This window comes from Phacochoerus africanus, chromosome 3, assembly GCF_016906955.1.
Source record: "Phacochoerus africanus isolate WHEZ1 chromosome 3, ROS_Pafr_v1, whole genome shotgun sequence".
Lineage (NCBI taxonomy): Eukaryota > Metazoa > Chordata > Mammalia > Artiodactyla > Suidae > Phacochoerus > Phacochoerus africanus.
Window position 1 is genome coordinate 87,851,565 of NC_062546.1, and position 22,091 is coordinate 87,873,655.

At 46.7% G+C, this 22,091-nt stretch overlaps 1 protein-coding gene across 1 annotated transcript; it reads left to right on the forward strand.

Moving 5' to 3' along the window:
* The first annotated feature begins 886 nt into the window (after positions 1 to 886).
* Positions 887 to 17,761, forward strand: HTR5A (5-hydroxytryptamine receptor 5A). Its single transcript, XM_047770398.1, has 2 exons — positions 887 to 2,027; positions 16,607 to 17,761. Exons 1-2 carry the CDS (start codon positions 1,167 to 1,169, stop codon positions 16,937 to 16,939), a joined length of 1,194 nt encoding a protein of 397 aa, XP_047626354.1. The 5' UTR covers positions 887 to 1,166; the 3' UTR covers positions 16,940 to 17,761.
* The last annotated feature ends 4,330 nt before the right edge of the window (positions 17,762 to 22,091 follow it).

Consider the following 22,091-nt stretch of genomic DNA (forward strand, 5'->3'; position numbering starts at 1 on the left):
GGGAAGAAACCCCTCCACCTGCTTCTGTCTAGGGTGCCATTAGCGAAAGAGCCTCTTCTGGGCACCATGCTCACCCTCAGGCTGTTCCCAGAGTGTTAAAAGGCAGTGGATGACAGCCAGGCAAGCTGCCCTGACAAGAAAAGGGGCAGTTTGGCCTCTGTGTTATGTTTCTATTCCACTCCCAGGATCAGAAATAATGCAGCTTTATGTTGATTCAACTGATTGTGAACTATTTCTTAAAGTGTAAGAGATTGAAAACAGGGGCCCTGCCATGGGTTAGGGAGATTTCACTTCTCTTTGGTTTCTACTTTTGGCCAGGGGCCAACAAAAAATAACCCCATCCTTATGGTGGATATGAAAAACTGGAAGACATATACTATAGTCAGGAACTTTAACAACTGCAAAGGGAGGGCGGGGTGGGAATGCTAGTGGGGAAGTGATGGAAAGGGTTAGAGATGGCGAGGAGATTGTGAACACTCCCTCCTAACTGCTTAGAAGCCGCGTTCTTTCTGCATAGAGCCAGAGAGGGAACTTCTCAAGGCAGCAATGAAGCCCTCTCCCAGCAGAAGTGTTGCTAGTGAAGCGGCAGGCAGGCAGAAGCCAGGTTGAGAAGCTTCCTGTTTTAATGGACCCCAATACCTGAGTTTCCTAGTTCACCTATTCTTAGGACGGAGATCGAGGAAACCATAACCTCTCTGTCTGGGAAGGATCCGCGAAAGTGGCAGCTCCGAGTTCCTAGACAATGGTGAACCTTTTCTGAGGGACTCCGGGGTTAGGGTTGTCTCTGCAGGGCAGGGGCAAGGAGACTCAGGGGACAGCCTGAAGGCCTGGCTCCAGTAGGGGGCCGCCGGGGTCGGGGTGGGGAGGAACTCCTCAGCAGCTCCTTCGCGCGGACACTCGCCGCGCTCTCGGATTCTCAGTCCTATAACAGCCGGTTGCGCCAGGAACAGTGAGGAAAGGCAAGAGGGGGACTGGCTCGTCCAGCAGAGCTGGACTCCAGAGGGGTCCCACTCTTCTTCTCCTCCACCGGAAAAAAAAAAAAAAAAAAAAGGTCCACGAAGGCTCCAAGCAGAAGCGCCAAAGGAGGGCTGCAGCCCCAGAAGGTGCCAGAATAGGACGAACTGGTACCGTCTCTGTCCTCCCCCAGGCACACCTTACCCCCTCCCATGCCCCCACCCTCCGGGTCCACGCAGAGCCCCTGGCGCGCGTGCGTCCTCGCGGGGGTGCCGGGATCCCCAGCGCCGCGCGCCATGGAGGCAGCTAACCTCTCCGTGGCCGCCACCGGCATCGCCTTTCTCCTGGGACCCGAGGCCTGCAGCAGCAGCCCAAGCACCGGCGGGGTTCTCAGATCTATCCCAGGCGGCGCCGCCCTGCTGGGCCGAGAGTCACCCTTCTCCGTCTTCACCACGCTGGTAGTGACGCTGCTGGTGCTGCTGATCGCAGCCACTTTCCTGTGGAACCTACTGGTTCTAGTCACCATCCTGCGCGTCCGCGCCTTCCACCGTGTGCCTCATAATTTGGTGGCCTCGACGGCTGTGTCTGACATACTAGTGGCAGCACTAGTGATGCCCCTCAGCCTAGTAAACGAGCTGTCAGCCGGGCGGCGTTGGCGGCTGGGCCGGAACCTGTGCCAAGTGTGGATCTGCTTCGACGTACTGTGCTGCACCGCAAGCATCTGGAACGTGGCGGCCATAGCCCTGGACCGCTATTTGACCATCAAACGCCACCTGCAGTACACGCTGCGCACCCGCCGCCGAGCCTCGGTGCTCATGATCACGCTCACCTGGGCGCTCTCCGCGCTCATCGCCCTCGCTCCGCTCCTCTTTGGCTGGGGCGAGGCGTACGACGCTCGGCTCCAGCGCTGCCAGGTGAGCCAGGAACCCTCCTACGCCGTCTTCTCCACCTGCGGCGCTTTCTACCTCCCGCTCGGTGTGGTGCTATTTGTCTACTGGAAGATATACAAGGCAGCCAAGTTTCGCTTCGGTCGTCGCCGCAGGGCTGTGCTGCCATTGCCCGCCACCGGCCAGGTAAGGGGCGGGCTGCGGAAGGGGCCTTGAAGAGGGTCTTGGAGCGGGAGGAGGAATCTTGGCCAAAGCTGGCGGTGAGAGCTTGCACACTTGGCGCACGCGCTACAAGGTTGGCCACTGACGTACCCGGAGCGCACGGGGAGCTCGCCATCTGCTCTCCTGAACCGCACACGGAGGGGCCCATCACTGGTGCCTGGAGCGCACCCCAAGTGCTTGCCACCTGGGACCCTGATGTGCGCGCGGGAAGGGGTTTCAGCACCCTCACACTCGGGCTGGAACTGGTGCCGGGCACTGCCGCACCGCGGAATGGAAGGAGGTGACAGAAGCAACGTGGCTCTGGAGCGGGGAGGATAACGTCTGCGCTGCTCCGACCTCTGCTGCTTTTTCCCTGGAGCGGTTGTGTCTGGGGAGTCCTCAAGCGGCCCATTTCGTAGTCCCGACTAGACCAAGCTCAACTTCAGGGTCCTGTGCCCTTTTGCCCCCCCCTTTTTTTTTCTCCACTGCACCCTAGCCCCTTCTCTGCTGTCCAGAGACTATATTCCCTAACACTATTCCCTGAAAATAGCAGGACTTATTGCCCCTTTCCTAATACAATATGTGGACCAGGGAAAGGGGACATAAGGGGGGAAATAAAGAGGTTAAGTTTTTTGTTATTAGTTTTGTCGAATTTTAAAAGTTAACTCAAGATACTTATTTATTCAAATATGTGTTTTAAAAAGCAGGGCTCCCCTTCCCTTCATTTAAAGGCAGAGGAATTTTGTGGGATAAAATAGGAATGTCAAGTCTATAATTGGAAAGGATCCCTAGGCCAGAGCTTTATTGGGAATTAATGATGTACTTTGAAAAGAACCTTGGAAGTGCCTGGGGTGATTATAGCTTTTCTATTTCATTGCCGAGATAGGACTGACTTTTAATAGCTCTCTCAGGAGTTCCCATTGTGGCTTAGTGGTAACAGACTAGTATCCATGAGGATGCAGTTTCGATCCCTGGCTTTGTTCAATGGGTTAAGGATCCAGTGTTGCCGTGATCTGTAGTATAGGTCCCAGATGCTGCTTGGATCTGGCATTGCTGCTGTGGCGTAGGCTGGAAGCTACAGCTTTGATTCAACCCTAGCCTGGTAACATCCACATGCCCAGTTGTGGCCCTAAAAAGACAAAAAACAAAACAAAACAAAAAAAACCAAAACCCTCTATCAATCCAAGAGAAATCTTAGTGAGATAGATGCCAACAAGGCTTGCCAAGCCCGAGTTCAGTGTTCATTTTTGACAAACCCCATTCAGGCAGGTGACACAAAGTGGATGTGCCTGGATGGGCACCTGGTCAATCAAGGTGCCCACTGGTGGGAGAAATGCCTCTTGAGAGGCAGAGGGCAGTGTGGTGATTTAGCCCCAGGTGGCAGTGTGTCCTGGGGCAAGCGCCTTCTGCGCTTTGGGCTGCAAGTTCTTTTCTCTAATACACAGTATTGGTCTAAGGCATGACTGAAAGTCTTGAATCATATGATGCTGAGATGTAGATGAGATGGGGTTTGAGAACAACCTGCTTCTTTAGGCTCCAGCAAGCTCCTGGATAGTGTTGCTGAGTCAGCAGTGCTGCTTCCTGACCACAGAACACCCAAATAGAAATTTTAAATAGGAGTTCCTGTTGTAGCTCAGCAGGTTAAGAATCCAACATAGTCTCCAATGAGAATGTAGGTTCCATCCCTGGCCTCACTCAGTGGGTTAAGGATCCAATGTTGCTGCAAGCTGAGGCACAGTTCGAAGACGTGGCTCAGTTCCAGTGTCACTGTGGCTGTGGTTTATGCCTCAGCTACCGCCCAGATTTGGCCCCTAGCCTGGGAACTTCCATTATGTTACAGGCACAGCCATAAAAAGAAAAAAGAAAAGAACTTTTAAATAATGTGGCTTCTCTCTGTGCTTTCCCCCACCTGCTTTTATCTGCACTCCAGGGGAAATGGGTTGAGTTGAATTTAGGTCCTATAAGGTGTCTGTACTGCTTTCTGTGGGTGCTGGAAGCACTTGGGAAGGCAGAGAAGTCCTCTGTGTGGCTGTGCACATCCTTCATCTTTTCCCAGATTCTGTGGCTAGGTCCCAACACTAAAATTGTATAAGTTATCTGCAACAGTGCCTCCATTTTTGAAAGTAGAGAAGGAAAGAAATGCTGATTGAGTTTCCTCTTGCAGGCACTATTATTGTCATCCTCTGTTTAATCCTCATGATGTAGACAAATTGGCAATACTGTTTCTGTGGGTCAGGATAAGCTAAGACATGCTGTAATATAGCCTTCCAGTCTAATGGTTTATCTCCCTCTCACTCAGAGTTCACTGTGGGCCTGGTGGTCCCCGTGCCCAGCTCTCTTCCAGGCAATAGCTCATAGATCTGGGCCGTTGTCTTTTAGCTATGTGCTGTCTTGAACGTGTGGCTTCTGAGGTTGCTGTGAAAGTGGAAGCAAGACCTGGAGATACAGCAGCTTTTACCTGCCTTATCATGAAGTGTCCCTTCTGTTCATAGTTCTTTGGCCAGACACTGGCTGTGAAAACATAGGGAGCCTGTGGCTATTTGTTTTTGCCACACAGCTCTCATTTTATAGTTGATAAAACTCAGGTATCATAAAGTGAGATAATCCACCACCACACAGGTAGAGAAGCTGAAGTTTGTCCTGGATCCAAACGTTACCTTTCTTTTCATCCCTTTTTCATTGTGCTGTGCTCTCTCCAAGGACTTATCTTCTGAGCACTATCACAAGCATCTCACAAGCATCTGGACCTTCATAGGGGTGTGGCAATCATTTCACAGTCGAAGTGGGTCATGGGAATGTCAACTAAAAAAAGAAAATCACAACCTAAAAGTTGAGAATCATGCTTTATTCGACGGACTTCTTGAGGACTTAAGCCCAGGAGAGAGAGTCTCAGTTAGCTCTGAGACTGCACCAAAGAAGTGAGGGAGGAGCCAGTCTGTGTAAGCGTTTTGCAACAAAAGCCAGGTGGTCAGAACATCAAAAGTTTACTGCTAATTAAAGAAAACCAGGAGGTCTCTTGTGGCAAAGCTGATTAAGGATTCGGCCTTGTCACTGCAGCAATTCAGCTCGCTGCTTTGGTGTGGGTTCAATCCCTGGCCTGGGAACTTCCACATGTTTTTCCTCCTCAAAAAAGTTTATTTTATACATATATATATATATATTAAAAGAAAGAAAACTTTATCTCTCAAGTTAGTGAATTTAGGGCTTTTCTATATATGGGAAGATGTAAGAGCCTGGGCTCAATGAAATAATTCCTTTGATGTGCATCTCAGCTATCTAGGGCCAGTATCCTGCTTTTCTTCATCCTGAATCCCCTCAGGGAGCACAGTGCACTGGATGATGGCTTGATGGCCTCAACATCCTCTGTTTATTGATATGGTTTTTTTCATCCACAGGGAGCAGGATCTCAAGACTATGCCCATGAACTCCTTTCCAGGAGGGCTGAACAGAGTTGAACATAGAGGCACTAGCTTTTCTCAGGAGACAGGGCTAATTCCCACCTCTATCCTTTTTTTCAATCTCATAGATGGAGCACCACTCCTACACTATGTTCTGGTGCCCCAAAACACCCCCCTGGGATATGATTTTTTCCTATGGCTCTGTGTCCTTTATTCCTTAGAAGAAGAAAAAAGCAAAGTCAACAGAGATCATTTGTTTGCCTTTTTAAATGCAACATCAAACATTTTGATCTTTTTAGTGGTCTGATTGCTGGACTAAAGTTGATCCCTGGGCCTGTTTATTCACTAGGCACAGTGGCTACACCACCCAGAGCCACTGTATTTTTAGGGGCCCATGAAAATGGTTTAATTTTCATGTCTTCTAGAGGAAGAAAATGAATATAAGAGTAATGGATATGTAATAATGAGCCCAGCCTTGATTATATCAGTCTTTATAATAATATGGTCATAAAATACAACTTGTAATTTTTTTCAATGGAGGAAGAGCCCACAGAGGCAAGGATGCCTGGGGCTCTTGAATGTCCTAATGCAGGCTTCGAGACTCTTCACTCACTCACTCAAGCCAGAAACACATGTTGGGAGGTAGGGTGCACAGGGGCTAAGAGCATGGGGTTTGGGAACAAGGAGGCCTGGATTTTAATTCTTTTTGTGCCACTTATTAGCATGTTAGCCAAATGCGTTCATCTCCATCTGCTGTTCCCTGTAGGTAAAATGGAAATTTTGCCATCTGCTTCCTAATATTCTTGTGCAGAGTAGATGAAATAGTGTATATGGAAGAACTAAAATAATAAACCCTAGATTATAGCTGTTGTCTTGTTGTCATTATTACTTTTTGAAATTCTTATAATATTCTAAACATAAATAATTGGATGTTCCCATTGTGGCTGAGTGGGTTAAAGACAAGACATTGTCTCTGTGAGGATGCAGGTTCAATCCCTGACCTTGCTCAGTAGGTTAAGGATCTGGCATTGCCTCAAGCTGCACTGTAGGATGCAGATGAGGCTTAGATCTGATGTTCCCATGCTGCAGCTCCAATTTGACCCCTGGCCTGGGGACCTCTGTATGCTGCAGGTGCTGTCGTAAAAAGAAAAATGAATTATTATTTTATTCCTCTTACTTTTGTTACCATTATCGGTGGATTAGTTATTTCTTAACAATTACCCCTAACCTTAGTCCCTTAAAACAACAAACAATACGAATTCAAAGTTTCCATGGGTTAAGCATTGGGAATGGCTTAGCAGGGTGGCTCTGGTCCCAGGTCTCTTATAGCTATAGCTGTGCCTGGCTCACAGGGCTGGTAGCAGGAGATCTGCACAGGGCTGCTTGAGTGTCATCACAACATGGCAGCTGGCTTCCCTAAACTGAGAGAGTGAAGCAAGGAGGAAACTACAATGCCTTCTATGATCTGGTCTCAGAAGTTCTGTTCCATCACTTCCCTTACATTCTATTCATTAGAAGTGAGTCACAAACTCCAACTCACACTCAAGGGAAGGGCAATTAGCTTCCCTCTTTAGGAGACATGTCAGCAAACCTGTGGATGTATTTTTAAAACCATCAATGAAAGGACACGCAGATGATGTTCAGGATTCCTTGACTGACTTGTGTTCACCTGTTCCTCAGGCAATGTGGTAGCCTCTGCAGTTTCATAGAAGTGGTCTTAGCTTTCGAGGGATTACTTTTAGTATACCACAATTACAGAATTGTAAATGCAGTGAAGTCTTATAGATGCACTGCTAGAAGTCTGTCCAGTGTGCAGTGGTCCTGGAAGACTGCCAGTGTGTAGGGAAAGCTCTTTGTAACCTGTAAAGAGCAAGATAAGTGTATAGTATTGAGCTGTAGGGTTTACAACGACTTGGATATGAATTTTAGTTAATATTATGTCATAAGAGATTTGGCTCTCCAAGCCAGTCCTCTACATCAACATTAGCTTTTGTGCTGTAAGCATACAGTATATAAGCCCTAAACAACTGGAATCTGTACAGATCCCTTGATGGTTTTGTCACTTATCCATTTTTTAGTTGTCATCTCTTCCAACCCTAAGACTAGGGAGCTGGTAGGCTTGTGACCGGAATGCCATGTGGGACACTTGCCATGTTCAGTCAGAGCTCAGATATGTGAAGACGGTAGTACAAAATCACCACCCTTGTTCTGATTCTGTCTAGTGAAAGAAGTATGACTCAAACACATTCTTGCGCCCGACTGCAAGGTTTTTTTAAGAAAAGTAAATTTTATCAATCAAATTGTATCACTGATAACAATACATCTGGCTAATGGCTTGATCCTTTTAAGACTGGCACCTAATTGAGGGTTTCCAGAACTACTTGAGTGGATGAAGGAGCATTTTCTCTATGCTTTTGGAAATATCTTTGATTTTCCCGTCTCTATAATTTTTTTCCCTTGTTTTCTTACATCATTATGTTAAGTCTACCTTTTTACATCTACTCCCATTTATCTTTTCTCTGATTGGATTGTTGGGGAGGAGGGGGAAAGGGCAGGAGAAAAGGAAGGGGATGTAGACAGACATGGTGCAGAGATTATGCATTTTCATCAATGGTCTTGCAACAAGCCACTTTGGGGGGGGGGTGCTGTACCTGCAGCATTGGGAACTTCTGGGGCCAGGGATTGAACCTGCACCACAGCAATGACAATACTGGGTTCTTAACTCACAGAACTCCTCCAACAAGCCACTTCTTAAATCCATGTAGATCTTGGAGAAGATTGAGCTTCTCAGTGAAAGATGAGATTCATACTACATGGTTATTCTGGAGGTCACAGAATTCCTTAAAAATTAAAGAATGTTTTGGACTTGCATCCCAGAAGGGCATGTAGGTGCTGAAGAGTGATGCCCAGCCTTTCCTCCCACTGGCTCTCCTGAGGGCTGGAACCCACAGTGCAGTAGGAACAAGGTCTCTTTGAGACAGGACAGCAGTCATGAGTTAAGCCAGGGCCCCTTAGGAGAGCATGTCAGGACACTGAGGCTGGACAAAATGTGTGCAAGAAGCACCCAACCTCCGCCCCCCCGCCATTACACCCTCCCGCTGTGCCAAGACTCTGGCCTGGGAGTCTAGGGACCTCAGAGTAAGAAGTCAAGCCTCAACAGAGGACCTTCCACTGGCATTGACTCATAAAGGGGGATGACTAGATCAGATGATATTAGAGCAGAAACAAATGTGGTAGAACTTGAATTAATACACTTGATTGTAATTTTCCCTTCTCAGCATTAACTCCACAGGTCCTTAGGCATTCCAGGGTGACTAACCCCTCCCCCCAACAAAAATCCATAGTTTTGAAATATAGGAATGATAATAACTGTACCTTAGGTTATGATCATACCCAAGAGCTTAGTAAAGCTATATACTCTGCTGTGTATGTTATGACACTCAAGGGAAAGTTATATTTTTTTTTCAAGTCCAGCAGTGCCCTGCATTTTTTTTTTTAACAAGAAAACATCCTTAATTTATTTTCTGGTTTCTTTTGCACAAGAGAAGAAGCCGAGAAGATTTCCTGTGCTAGTTTGACAGACAAGCTAGACAGCTCCTGTTTATGTGGAGGGACTATTCTGGTTAGTTGTCTTTTTTGTGTCTTTGAGAAAGGCAACCTGGAGCTTGGTTATCTCAGTTCACCTTGGGCAGAGAGAATGGAGACAAGGTATTTTAAGTTCTGACCTGCTAAGCTCTGGTTAGAAATGGGGGATTCAGGAGTTATTGTGGCTCAGTGGTAATGAACCCGAATAATATCCATGAGGATGTGGGTTCGATTCCTGGCCTTGCTCAGTGGGTCGGGGATCTGGTGTTGCAGTGAGCTGTGGCGTAGGTGGCAAATGTGACTCAGATCCTGCGTTACTGTGGCTGTGGTGTAGACTGGCAGCTGCAGCTCTGATTTGACTCCTAGCCTGGGAATTTCCATATGCCGAGGATGCAGCCCTAAAATGCAAAACAATAAAAATAAAAACAAGAAATGGGGGATTTCAGTTATAATCCAAATTACCTCCAATCAGAATGGGAAGCCTCTCCGTGACCTCTGCCCTCTCTCAGATGCTGCCAGACTTGATTAGTCATTAGAATTAGCGTGGTCTCCCCCTACCAGCATTGTGAGGAGCCTCACCACGGTGGAGGCCTGAACAGTGTGGTCTCAATGAAAGCTGGTTGGTTCTGCAAGTGATTAGAAACCTTCCTTCTTTCTGCTTTCTGATTCTATTTCTTGTTAGGGTGTTTATCTGATGACATTAGAGGTTTACAAATATTCGCGGGTGCCTTCTGTGACAGCTGGAGAGGGAAGGACAAGGGGACATGAAGCTGACATTTTTGAGGTCCTACAGTGTCACTGTAATCCTCCAGTAAGCCGACCAAGTAGGTGAGGTTCTTCATGGTTGGAGATGTAGAAATGGGGGTTCAGCTTGGAATCCTACGTAATCACTAACTTTCTCTGAGTCTTGGTTTCCTCATTCCTTCCTTACTGGCTGCTCCTATAACTAAGATGGTGTGTGTGGAACCACATGGCCAAACACTAAGCAACTGTCAGGAACTACAAAGCTCTGAGATTTTATCTGCTTGCAAGCCAACAAGTCAGCCCCCCAGTTTTCTGGATGCTAGCAGAAGACATGAGACTCCTGGATCAGAGCCACTGTTCTTTATTAGGGTACGAGGCAGCATGAGCTTCACGTGTGAGTCTGTCCCCCTTTCCCTCCCAGGAGTGACAAGGAGTGGCCCCCTGGACTGGCATCACATACAGTAGAGGAGGAGTTCCTGTTGTGGCTCAGTGAGTTAAGAACCAGTGTAGTCTCTGTGAGGATGTGGGTTCGAACCCTGGCCTCACTCAGTAGATTCAGGGTCTGGCATTGCCAGCTGGTCACAGATTTGGCTCAGATTTGGCTCAGCTCTGATTCAACACCTAGCCTGGGAACTTCCATATGCCACAGGTCCTTCTCTAAAGAGAAATAATGCAAAACAAAACAAAATAAAATCCTGAAGCAACAACAGCAAAACAAATCGTAGTGTTGCGGAAACCTCAAAAACCGTGGCAGGGGAAGGAGCACTTGGAGATATGGAAAAGCAAGATTTATTCAGCACTGGTGCCGGCTCAGAGGAGTCACTTCCAGAGTCTGAGCACCAGGTCTTTGTTCTCAGTAACTTTTATACACTACAAGATCTTGATTTTCCCATGTAAGCTTCCCAGACCTCCCCCCCATCCCCAAACAGACAGTGTTCCTCCCTAAGAAACTGAGCAAGTGAGGTTACAGAAGCAGAACTGATAAGCAATGTTGAGTACATGATTAGCAGGGCCGCTGTCTTGGGCATAGGGCACACAGTTGTTACATTATTACAAGAAGGGTGGTATAGTGAGGAGCATAGCTGGAAAGGCTTGCAGCTGCCTTCTTAGCCAAGGAGGTGGGGGTTGTTCTTTAGTTAAAACTCTATTTCAGTAAGGGAACTCCCAGACTAGAGAACTCAAGTCTGTATTAGACAATAAATAAACTTGCCCTCTGCTCTTAGGAAACTCGAAGCTTTTATAATGGGTTGCAAGCAAACCTGTCTTCTTTTGCAGTGGGAAACACTATCTCTATCTTCCAAAGCTGTTTGCTAAACAACCAAGCTAGTCCAAAACAAGGGCTGTCAGTGCCTTTGCTAGCCAAGTGTGCAGATATTTGGAGAGTGTTGTCTTTCTCAAATGTCTACTTATTCAGCATGTTTATTGAATTTTTATTCTATGCCGTACGTTGCACTAGGTGCTGGAGTTTTGACACCTGTAGTCCCTGCCCTACTGTGTTGATCATGACACAGTATTCAGAGTGATGATTCAGAATCCATGCCCAATATTAGAATGCTTCTGGGAATACAGGTACAGAATATTTGAAATTGGGACTTGATGGGAAGTTCCTATTGTGGCTCAGTGGGTTACGAACCCTACTGGTGTCCATGAGGATGCTGGTTCTATCCCTGGCCTCGCTCAGTGGGTTAAGGATCCAGTGTTGCTGTGTTGTAGGTCACAGATGTGACTCTGATCTCACGTTGCTGTGGCTGTGTTGTAGACTGGCAGCTGCAGCTCCAAATTGACCCATATCCTGGGAACTTCCATATGCCACAATTGTTGCCCTAAAAATAAAAGCCAAAAAGAAAAAGAAATTGGGATCTGATGGGAAATTCCATTATGTAATCCCTACAAACATAGTAGGTGATTAATAAATGTCTGAGCATATATTGTCTGGCAGATTCATTGCCAGAAAACATATAGAAAATTCTCAGACTCTATGGTGATGTCTACGTGAACTCACTTCTTAGATCACGTCTCAGAGTGGCAGGGAGAAACCATACTGTCCTGGGACCAGACTGGGCAGACACCTTGGCTCTGCTTTGTCCTGCTTGTGTGGCCTTGGCTGCAGAACCTGATGTCTCCAAACTTCTGCATGTCAAGAGCGCCCATCCTTTTACTGCAGGACCATAAAGGGCCAGGTTCTTCTGATTGTGTGCATTCAACAGTCTGTATTCTTGCCTTCACTTGATCTTAGCCAAAAGGCCGAGAAGCGATGTATTCTTGCCTTCAGATTAGTGGATTCTAATTTTGGGTAGAGGCCTTTTAAGCCTTGATGGTCAGTTTTCAGACAAGTGTACAGAGGAAGGTCAGGGCAAAGAGGCTGAGGAGACATCTGACCAAGGAGGAAAGATGGAACAGCTCAGGGGTGGCCTCAGAACCAGTTGCCAGAGCCCCTACAAATGTCCCAGGAAGCCAAAGATGTCTATACCAAAAGTGTCCCAAGCATAAACATAATCCTATAATAGATTCTGGGTTTTCTAACCTGTAAAATGGAGATAATCCCTTGAAGGTTTGGCATGAGGATGAATTAAATTCTTCATTACAAATGTTTAGCATGCTATCTGCTATACAGTTGCTTTTCTGGAGTTGTTCTTCGTGTCCTTTGATTTTCTATTGGATAATACATTTCAAAGCCAAAAGCCAAGCTTGCCCGTCTCCTGGAAAACCAGGGTTATCGCTGATTGACTCATTTGCTTTGAGGATGCTTCTGGAAAGATTCCATTGTCTTCCCTGTCCCTCTGCAGAGGTTTTTATTTTTTTTTATTTTTATTTTTTTTTGTCTTTTGTCTTTTTTGTTGTTGTTGTTGTTGCTATTTCTTGGGCCACTCCCGCGGCATGTGGAGGTTCCCAGGCTAGGGGTTGAATCGGAGCTGTAGCCACCGGCCTACGCCAGAGTCACAGCAACGCGGGATCCGAGCCGAGTCTGCATCCTACACCACAGCTCACGGCAATGCCGGATCATTAACCCACTGAGCAAGGGCAGGGACCGAACCCGCAACCTCATGGTTCCTAGTCGGATTCGTTAACCACTGCGCCACGACGGGAACTCCTGCAGAGGTTTTTTATTTTTTTATTTTTTTTTTGTCTTTTGAGGGTTGCACCCGAAGCATATGGAGGTTCCCAAGCTAGGGGTCAAATCATAGCTGTAGCCTCTGGCCTACACTAGAGCCACAGCCACACCAGATCCTAGCCTTGTCTGTGACCTACACCACAGCTCATGGCAACAGAGTGAGGCCAGGGATCAAACCCACAACCTCATGGCTCCTAGTCGGATTCATTTCTGCTGCACCACAATGGGAACTCCAGAGGCTGGGATGTTTTAAACCTATTTAGGTGTTCCCTTGTGGCCTAAATGTTGGATCCGGCATTATTACTGTTTGCGGTGTGGGTTCAATCCTTGGCCCAGGAACTTCCACATGCTGTTGCTAGGCCAAAACAAAACAAAACAGAAAAACCAAAACAAACAAACAAAAAAAACCCCACCTATTTGATCAGTGGACTTGCCTTTTCTCTTTCTCTTTCCCCAGGATCCCTTTGAACTGAACTGACCCCATGTCTTGACTTCTGTAATATAACAAGGATTTGGAACTGCATTCCCCTTGGGGAAACTCAGGTGCCTGGGAGGTCATAGAGGTCAGCAGAGAAATGACTGGGAAAGTGCCCGTTAATGAACTGGGTGGGAGGAAAATAAATAAATCACCTGTCACTTCCTCTTGTGCTCTGATAATATTTTTCCCTCCTGAGAATAAACCATGAAATATTCAAGGGGCGATTTCAGGGTGCCATGTTTTGTTCTCAGATTTCTTTTGCTAACTTGATGGTGGTCTGCTGTGAGGTAATTGGTCAGTCTCCACCCCCCACACTTTTTGTCCTCACAAGGATATATGGAGTTTCTGGGCCAGGGATCAGATCTGAGCTGCAGCTGTGACCTATGCTGTAGCTGTGGCAATACCAGATCCCTTAAACTACTGTGCTGTGTTGGGGATTGAACCCACGTCCCAACTAGGCAGAGACAATGCTGATCTAGTTGAGCCACATTGGGACCTCTGGGAATTAGTCTTTTCTCTTCTGAAGGGGTGAGATGACCTGCAGCTCCCACCTGCCTCAGGCAGGACTGGAGACCTTGGGACAGTTCATTAAAGAGGGGGTGCAGGCTGGTTCACAGCGGGAGTGTGTTTGCCAAGCCAGGCCTTCGCAAGGGGCAGAGGGATGAGGAGGAGGGAAATGCTGGTTGTTCTCCCATGGAGTCACCTGTGTCTTCCTTCTCTCTTTGAGTGGCAGGAGGAGGGTGCCAGGGGTACACTCACAAAGGAAAGGACTCTTTGTTCACATCGCAATGATCTCTTTCAGGCTGACTTGTGTTCTTCCAAATAAATAGAGATGGGGGTGGGGGGGAAATAACAGAGACTGAGAACTGAAGGTAGAACTGAGAGTGAGGTGTCCTGGGTTTGCACAAGTTGGGCCACTCAGGGCCTCCTCCACCTTCTTAGCTCCAGTCCTCCTGCCCCAGGTGAGAGGAGACACTTACACTCTTCCCTCTGTAACATTGAAGTACCCTGAGGTCTGGTGGCTCTCCTGATGGCTGCTTCCAGTTGTGTCTGGGAGAGAAATTAGACACAATCTTTGCCTGGAAGCTCCTTGCCTCTGTGTTTTCTCCAGCATCTGTGGCCTTGACTGGCAGCATTCCAGGAAGAAAGAAACATTCAGATGAGAACCATGCTGTGGAAATGATCCGTCAACTCAGCAGCTGTTTCCTGGGCACCTACCAGGCTCCAGATGGTGCTGCCAGGCAGGTGGTGTGCAAGAAAGGCCCTGTCTTGTCCTGCTTAGCTTGGACCAGGCAGGGGCGCCAGATATAACACTCAGGATCACACATGTTGCTGCAAAGGAGGGGAACACTGTACCAGCTCACAGGGGGATGTGGTTTGGTTTAGAGGGACAAGAGGGACTCTCTGAGAGGGCTGGTAGCCTTTAAGCTGAGACACAAGAGATAAAATTACCAAGGGGGGGGGTAGGGTGGAAGAGATGATAGGGAACATGCCAGAGGCTCCTTAAACGGTAGCTAATTATCACCCCAAAGGCATTTACAGTTTGTTTCTTGTGGGTTTGGCACTACAAAATTACCCCCTAATTTAGGATTTCCCGTCCTCGTCGTGCAGGGGAAATGAATCCGACTAGGAACCATGAGGTTGCAGGTTTGATCCCTGGCTTTGTGCAGTGGGTTAAGGATCTGGTGTTGCCGCGAGCTGTGGGGTAGGTTGCAGATGCAGCTTGGATCCCTATTTGCTATGGCTGTGGTATAGGCTGGCAGCTGTAGCTCTGATTCAACCCCTACCCTGGGAACCTCCCTTTGCTGCCAACAGAGCCCTAAAAAGCAAAAAAAAAAAAAAAAAGAAAGAAAAAAAAAAAAGAAAAAATCCCCTAAAGTGAATCCACTTAGCATGGTAATTATATAACTTCTTGCAATTATTGATGTGGTGATGTTTACAGGCTGCCTCTCCGGCTGAGAACTTGTGAGGGGCAGACCTAGGTCTGTTCTACTTGCTGGGGGTAGGGGTGTCATAGTCACAGCCCCAAACCCCCTCCACGAGTACTGAGTGGTGAGCGCTTGTGCCAGGGGTTGTGCTGGGCACCCTGACACATTCCCATTCGATGTCCATGATGGCCTTATGGTAGGGGGAGGGAATCGGTCATCCAGCTTCACAAATGGGGAAGCAGCTCAGCCAGTGGGGCAGGGCTCAATCCAGGGTCTGACACCAAGACACCTGCACTTAACTGCTTCTCTCCCTTTTTAGGTCAATTATTTGCCATTGTGCAGACCATAACTCTCACTCCCTGAAGAATTTTCAGAACTTATTTTAACCTATGGTTTCAAGAACTTTTTCACCTAATATTTTTTGATGGATTATGGTATCAATGCATCTTGAATGAGGCTGAAGTGGAGGTGTTGGCCAAGGTTGTGCTAATGACCAGGGTTCTTGGCCTTATTAGAAATTAATAAGAGGCCAGACAAGGAATTCAGGCAAGGCTGTACTGGGGCCCTTGCTGTAGCAGGAAGAAGAGAAAACATGCAACAGTTTCCCTTGCTCGCTGCTCCTTGAGGAGGGGTGAGCTGGTTCCTTACATGGGGTGAGGGTAGGGGTGGGTCCAGGGTCTGGGCCTGAGAGGTGGTTTAGGTGGTCTGCCCAGCCCTTTGGTAGTGTTGTGTACAGGAGGCGCATAGTACCCAGTTTTTGCTCCGGGTACCTTGTCTTTTGTTTGTTTTTAATCCAGTCTCTTCAGATGGCAGTTGAATTTTTGGTCTTTTTGTATCTTTTTGTCCATAACTTGCCCCAACTGCCCACCCACACAGTTATTTTTAGTCCCACATAGTTTCTTTGTATTTTATTGCTGCAGGAGACATTTATCCAGGTGAAAGCACTGCAGCAAAGAGTCCCAGGTCCCCAGGTCCAGCCTGTCTCAGGTAGAGTAGCCTCACGTCTCTATATCATTCGGTGTTATGTCTTGTTTTGTTTTTTGTTTTTTTTTTAGGGCTGCACTCGGGGCATATGGAAGTTCCCAGGCTAGGGGTCGAATTGGAGCTACAGATGCTGGCCTGCCCAGAGCCACAGTAACACAGGATCTGAGCTGCATCTGTGACCTACACCTCAGCTCACAGCAAGGCTGGATCCTTAACCCACTGAGTGAAGCCAGAGATCCAACCACCATCCTCATGGATACTAGTCAGATTCATTTCCACGGCACCATGATGGGTACTTGTTTTATTTTTTAATTCCACGTTTCCTTTGTTCCCAGGTGAAGGAGGCACCTCACCAGGCTGAGATGGTGTTCACAGTGCGACGCCCAATGGTGGCCTTTCAGATGAGCGGAGAATCGTGGCGGGAGCAGAAGGAGAAGCGGGCGGCCGTGATGGTGGGCATTCTCATTGGCGTGTTTGTGCTGTGCTGGATCCCATTCTTCCTGTCGGAGCTCATCAGCCCCCTCTGTGCCTGCAGCCTGCCCCCTATCTGGAAAAGCGTATTTCTATGGCTTGGCTACTCCAACTCTTTCTTCAATCCCCTGATTTACACGGCCTTTAACAAGAACTACAACAACGCCTTCAAGAACCTTTTCACCAAGCAGAGATAAACCCAAGGCGTGGAGAGACTTGCCTGTAGGGGCAAGGGGAGGGAACTGGGATTTCTCTCCTTTACTAGTGATCTGGGCGGAAGCCTTCTCCCCACAGCTGAGTATTAACGACATTTGGGAACCCTAGCGCTTAGGCTTGAACTGTAGGAGCAGCAATGACAAAAGCTTTCCAGAGAGATGGCACATGTGTGGCAGGTGTGCCGCTATGCACTCTTGCTTTATGCGCAGCAGACCTTGCTAATCGATCATGGCACATCTCTCCACTGAGCAAGAACTTGGTCTCAGAGTCCTTTTCAGACAGCAATTCTAATCAATACTGCTAACTGATTGGAATTCACACAAGGGTTGAAGCTTATTTTCCCTTCCTTTATCTAATTACCATATTCCTCAGAATGGGTCTTTCAGCACAGGGCCCCTGTGGCCTTGTCTTTTCCAAACTTCAAGGCAGTGTATCCAATTAGGGTGATGAAGATCTTTTTTTTTTTTTTTTTAAATCATCCACTTCAACCTTTATTTACTGAATCAGACTTTCAAAGAAGAGGTTTGGTAATTTATATTCCATTAAATTCTCTAGATGATTTTTTTTTTAAATCAGTGAGAGACACTGCTGTGTGTTTATACTGTTCTTTAGACAATTAAATTGGCATTTCTGGGGGAGGGGGCTAAGATCCAGGCAGTAGTGCTTTTTAAACTTCCCTGGGTTATTCCACTGTGGTGAGGTCTTTTCTCTGCTTCTGTACAAGGAAGAGCCTCTGTGGGAAATGTCTCCATTACCTCACCATTGTGGCTTGTCTGTATAATAAAATATTTCTGAAGCATTCATTTCTAGGCTTAGAATCATTCACATACCTGATTGGTCACACAGACATATATGTAGATGCTTTCACATATACAAAGACACATGTGTGTATGTCTCTGAGATGGGAAAAATACCTGCTGTGAAACTAAAGCACAAACACCACCACCAACTCCACCCCCCACCCAACAAAACCCTGCCATAATGAATCTTGGCCTTCCTGGAGATATTAAATGTGGCCCAGGCAAGAAGGAATCCAAGGGCAAGGGATGAGGAAGATGTCTGGACTAAGTCACCTTGGCCATAGTCGACCTGGTTTTGGAGGTTCCTGGCTGCCTACTGATTAGGTGTTTGAATTTATACAAAAATCAGTTCACCCCACCCTTGACTCCCTTGATGTCTAAGGTATGTAGACCAGCTTGCACTGTAGAGTACCTGAATTTGGGGTTTATCAGAATATAGGTCCACAGTGCCTTTCTCCAAATCTTTGGAACCAGATGGGTCTGGGGATTTAGAATCTTTTTTAAGTTTTAGAAACGCAATATGCTATGTATTCCATAAATTAAATAACAGCCCCAGATGGTCTGGGGCAGCAATCTCTGTTCAAATACATGTGTATTTCTGTAGTAAAATGTGTAACTACTTACATTGTGATAAAAGGACCAAAAAATAGCCTCATACTGGGACAGATCGGATTTTGTCATCAGTTATAAAAAATCTTTCGTTTCTTGAGCTTTATGTGCTTTGCTGTTGAAGACTCTTCCCTGGGAAGGGTATGTGGTCCAGCCATTCCTTTTTTGCTGGAGGATGGGACATCACACAGTGCTTAGGACAGCCTTATTGGAGTCATATTTTGGAATTCTGTTCTCTTTCATTAAAGATGGCTCAAGAAATAATCTTATGAAACATGTCAATGCATTTCACATAAAGATAGGGTTGAAGACATCTGATTACACTCTTTATGAAGTCATGTTTTCTTATGATAATGGGAATTTTTCTTTCTTTTTTTTTTTTTGGTCATGCCCACAGCATGTGGAACTTGCTTGGGCCAGGGATGGAACCTGCGCCACAGCAGCAACTTAAGCCATAGCAGTGACAACCCTGGATCCTTAACTCACTAGGCCAGCTCTGGTAATGGAAACTTTTAACTGACTATGTTTCCATTTTCATTCTGATCAAGAAGTACAGAACTAAATTTCTGGCTTCAATTTGGAATCTATGTAGGAACTGGTAACTTATTTATGTTTGAGGTTCCTAGCCAGTCTATAATCCCAAAACTTTTTGGGGTTTTTTTTGTCTTTTTGCTATTTCTTTGGGCCGCTCCCGCGGCACATGGAGGTTCCCATGCTAGGGGTTGAATCAGAGCTGTAGCCACTGGCCTACGCCAGAACCACAGCAACGCAGGATCTGAGCCACGTCTGCAACCTACACCACAGCTCACGGCAATGCCGGATCATTAACCCACTGAGCAAGGGCAGGGACCGAACCCGCAACCTCATGGTTCCTAGTCGGATTCGTTAACCACTGCGCCATGACGGGAACTCCTGGTTTTTATTTTTGTCTTTTTTTTTTGGTCTTTTTAGGGCTTCACCCATGGCATATGGAGCTTCCCAGGCTAGGGGTCGAATCAGAGCTGTAGCCACCCGCCACAGCCACAGCCACAGTAACAGGATCCGAGCTGCGACTGTGACATACACCACAGCTCACAGCAATGCTGGATCCTTAACCCACAGAGCGAGGCCAGGGATAGAACCCAAGTCCTCATGGATTGGATACTAGTCAAGTTTGTTAACCGCTGGGCCACTACAGGAACTCCTAGGATCCCAATTCTTATTTAGGTTCTCCCTACCCTAGTGTTTCATGTTCTATTTGTATTTTACCATCATAGTCTGTGTGTTTCCTACAAGCTACTGCCAAGCCTCTGTGAACTTTTTAGGGAAAAAAGCACCTAAAGATGTCTGACAGCCCTGATGCAGTGGAGCAGGTGGTCACCAAATTATACATCAGATAGCAACCTCAGACACTGTCATTGGTGTGTTTTAAGGGCTAGAACTCAAGCTCGGGGCTAGTGGGGATTTTCCCTCTTGGCTGAATGACACTAGGTAGTGTTACTGGTCTTCTCTTCCATCCATCCCCCATAAAACACACAATCAGGAGTGCATTTAACGGTATGCTTTACTGAGCATCCACCATCTGTAGCTATTATACTAGGTTTCATATACAGATGCTCATTTATTCCTACATCTGTCCTACAAGGTTGGTATTGTCCTCATTCAACCACGTTCCCAGAGGGTAAGTAGCTCTCCTGTGGTCACATAGCACATGGCAGAACAGGTGTCTGGACTCAAGTCTGCCCAAACCCAGACATGGGAAAGTGAAAGGAACACAACAGAAAGCTGACTGGACTCCACATTTCAACGATTGGATTCCATGTTTCAGAGATCATTTGCATTTTTGCAGCAAGGGCCCGCCCCCTGCCCCCGATGTGGGTTCGCTTATGTTGTTCTAGTTGAATTCTGGGTGGGAGCCTTCTAAGGAAGAGTCTAGGCTGGTCAGGGGAGGGAGGTGGTGAAATTTTTTGGTTTACTCTATCCTTGTTTTCATTTGGCCTGTGCTTTGACTCAATGTAGGATCATTATGGAAGCATTTCAGGCAGAAGGGACCATTTATGTTGAGCCTTCCTTTTTTTTTTCTTTTTTTTAATTTAAATGGCTACATCCACAGCCTATGGAGTTCCCAGGCTAGGGATTTTATCTGCACCACAGTTGCGACCTACACAGCAGCTGCAGCAGAGCCCAGATCCTTTAACCCACTGTGCTGGGGTGGGGACTTAACCTGAACCTCCGCAGTGACCCGAGCCGCTGCGGTAGGATTCTTAACCCAACTGCCAAAGTGGAAACTCCAATCTTTCTTAAAAGGAAGTATTTCTGAGACAGATCAGTTGATGATTCACTTTATCTAAGGATGTGCTTGTAATTCCTTTTAATACAGAATATCAGGAATAGAAACCTATTGACAAAGTATCAGATTTACAGGGAATGCTGCAGGGAATTCCTTAATAAGCCTAATGTCTCTGTTCTGCCTCAAAACTCTTTGCCTGTAGAACGCTACTGAGACAGGGTTAGGAGGCTGTAACAGGAATTACTGTCTTCCTTGTCAGGATTTATTTGCTGATTAAATTGTCACTTAAAGAGTCTTCATGTCAGAATCCAATTCTACAAAGTTCCAGGGGTGCAGGATGGATGTGGCTAGCCTAACAGTTTTATTTTATAAATGTAGTCATGCATAAAGTATGCTACTTTTCTCTCTTTTATCCTGACCTCCATTTTTTTCCCCAGGCAGGTCCTAAGGGAATCTGCTCATTTCTGCTGTCCTCTGAAGATCTCTTCCACCTGTGGGTACCATCCCCAGAAACCTTCTCTTCTGGCCCCTGACTTGGTCTCTCCACACTAAAGATGGGTGGTACAGAGAAGTGTCTTTTAAGTTCCAGGTCACAACTTGTCATGAAATCAGCTGGTGATTGTCTCAGTCAGCTGTGTTCTCTGTATCTGTACACAATCAGTATAGAATCTCCGTGGCGAACAGCAATAAGCCTTCACTCTCTACTGAGGTGTGAGTTCTGAGATTTCACTGATGTAATCTGGGTTCTTCTGGGCTCAGCTTCAAGTTGTGGGCTGGTCTCTGTCTGTCCCTTTGTGTCGCTGAACCTCATCAGGCCAGCAGGGTAAGTTCTTCTCAAGAGGGCAAGTCCAACCACCCAGCACGTTTTCAGACCATTGCCCATATCAGGGCTGCTAACAACCCATAGACTGAGCCAAAACCAAAGTCAAAGGGTGCAGAGGTATATTCTACCCACTGGGGCACCATGACCAGGGTGTCATTCTGGGGAGTGAAGAATGGAATCCCATAATTGAATACTTGGTATTTTTCAAAAGTTAAATAGAATAGGAAAAAAAAAATCAGAAAAGGTAAGCATTGTCTCATAGAGCTTTTGTTTCAGGTGTATTTCATCTGGATTACCAGTCATTGCGTAGCTGGGCTTCCTGCTTCTGCCCTTGCCTCCCCTGCAGACTTTAGTCAGCACAGCCACCAGGGGTTCTAGTGAAATCTTCTCAAAATCCATCAGTAGTTTCCCACCCAGGTTCTCTCACTGTTCCTCAGACTCACCTGCTGGGCACCCTCTCACCTCTATCTATCTTTATTCTCCCTACTCCTCTGCCCGAAGTTCCCCTCCCACAACTATCTATGTGACTCACTCCCTCATTAGTTGTGAGGTTTTATTTATAAATAATTTATTTAATGCTAGTAACACAGATACCCTAAAGAAAGACAGACAAAAAACAGCATTTATTTTCC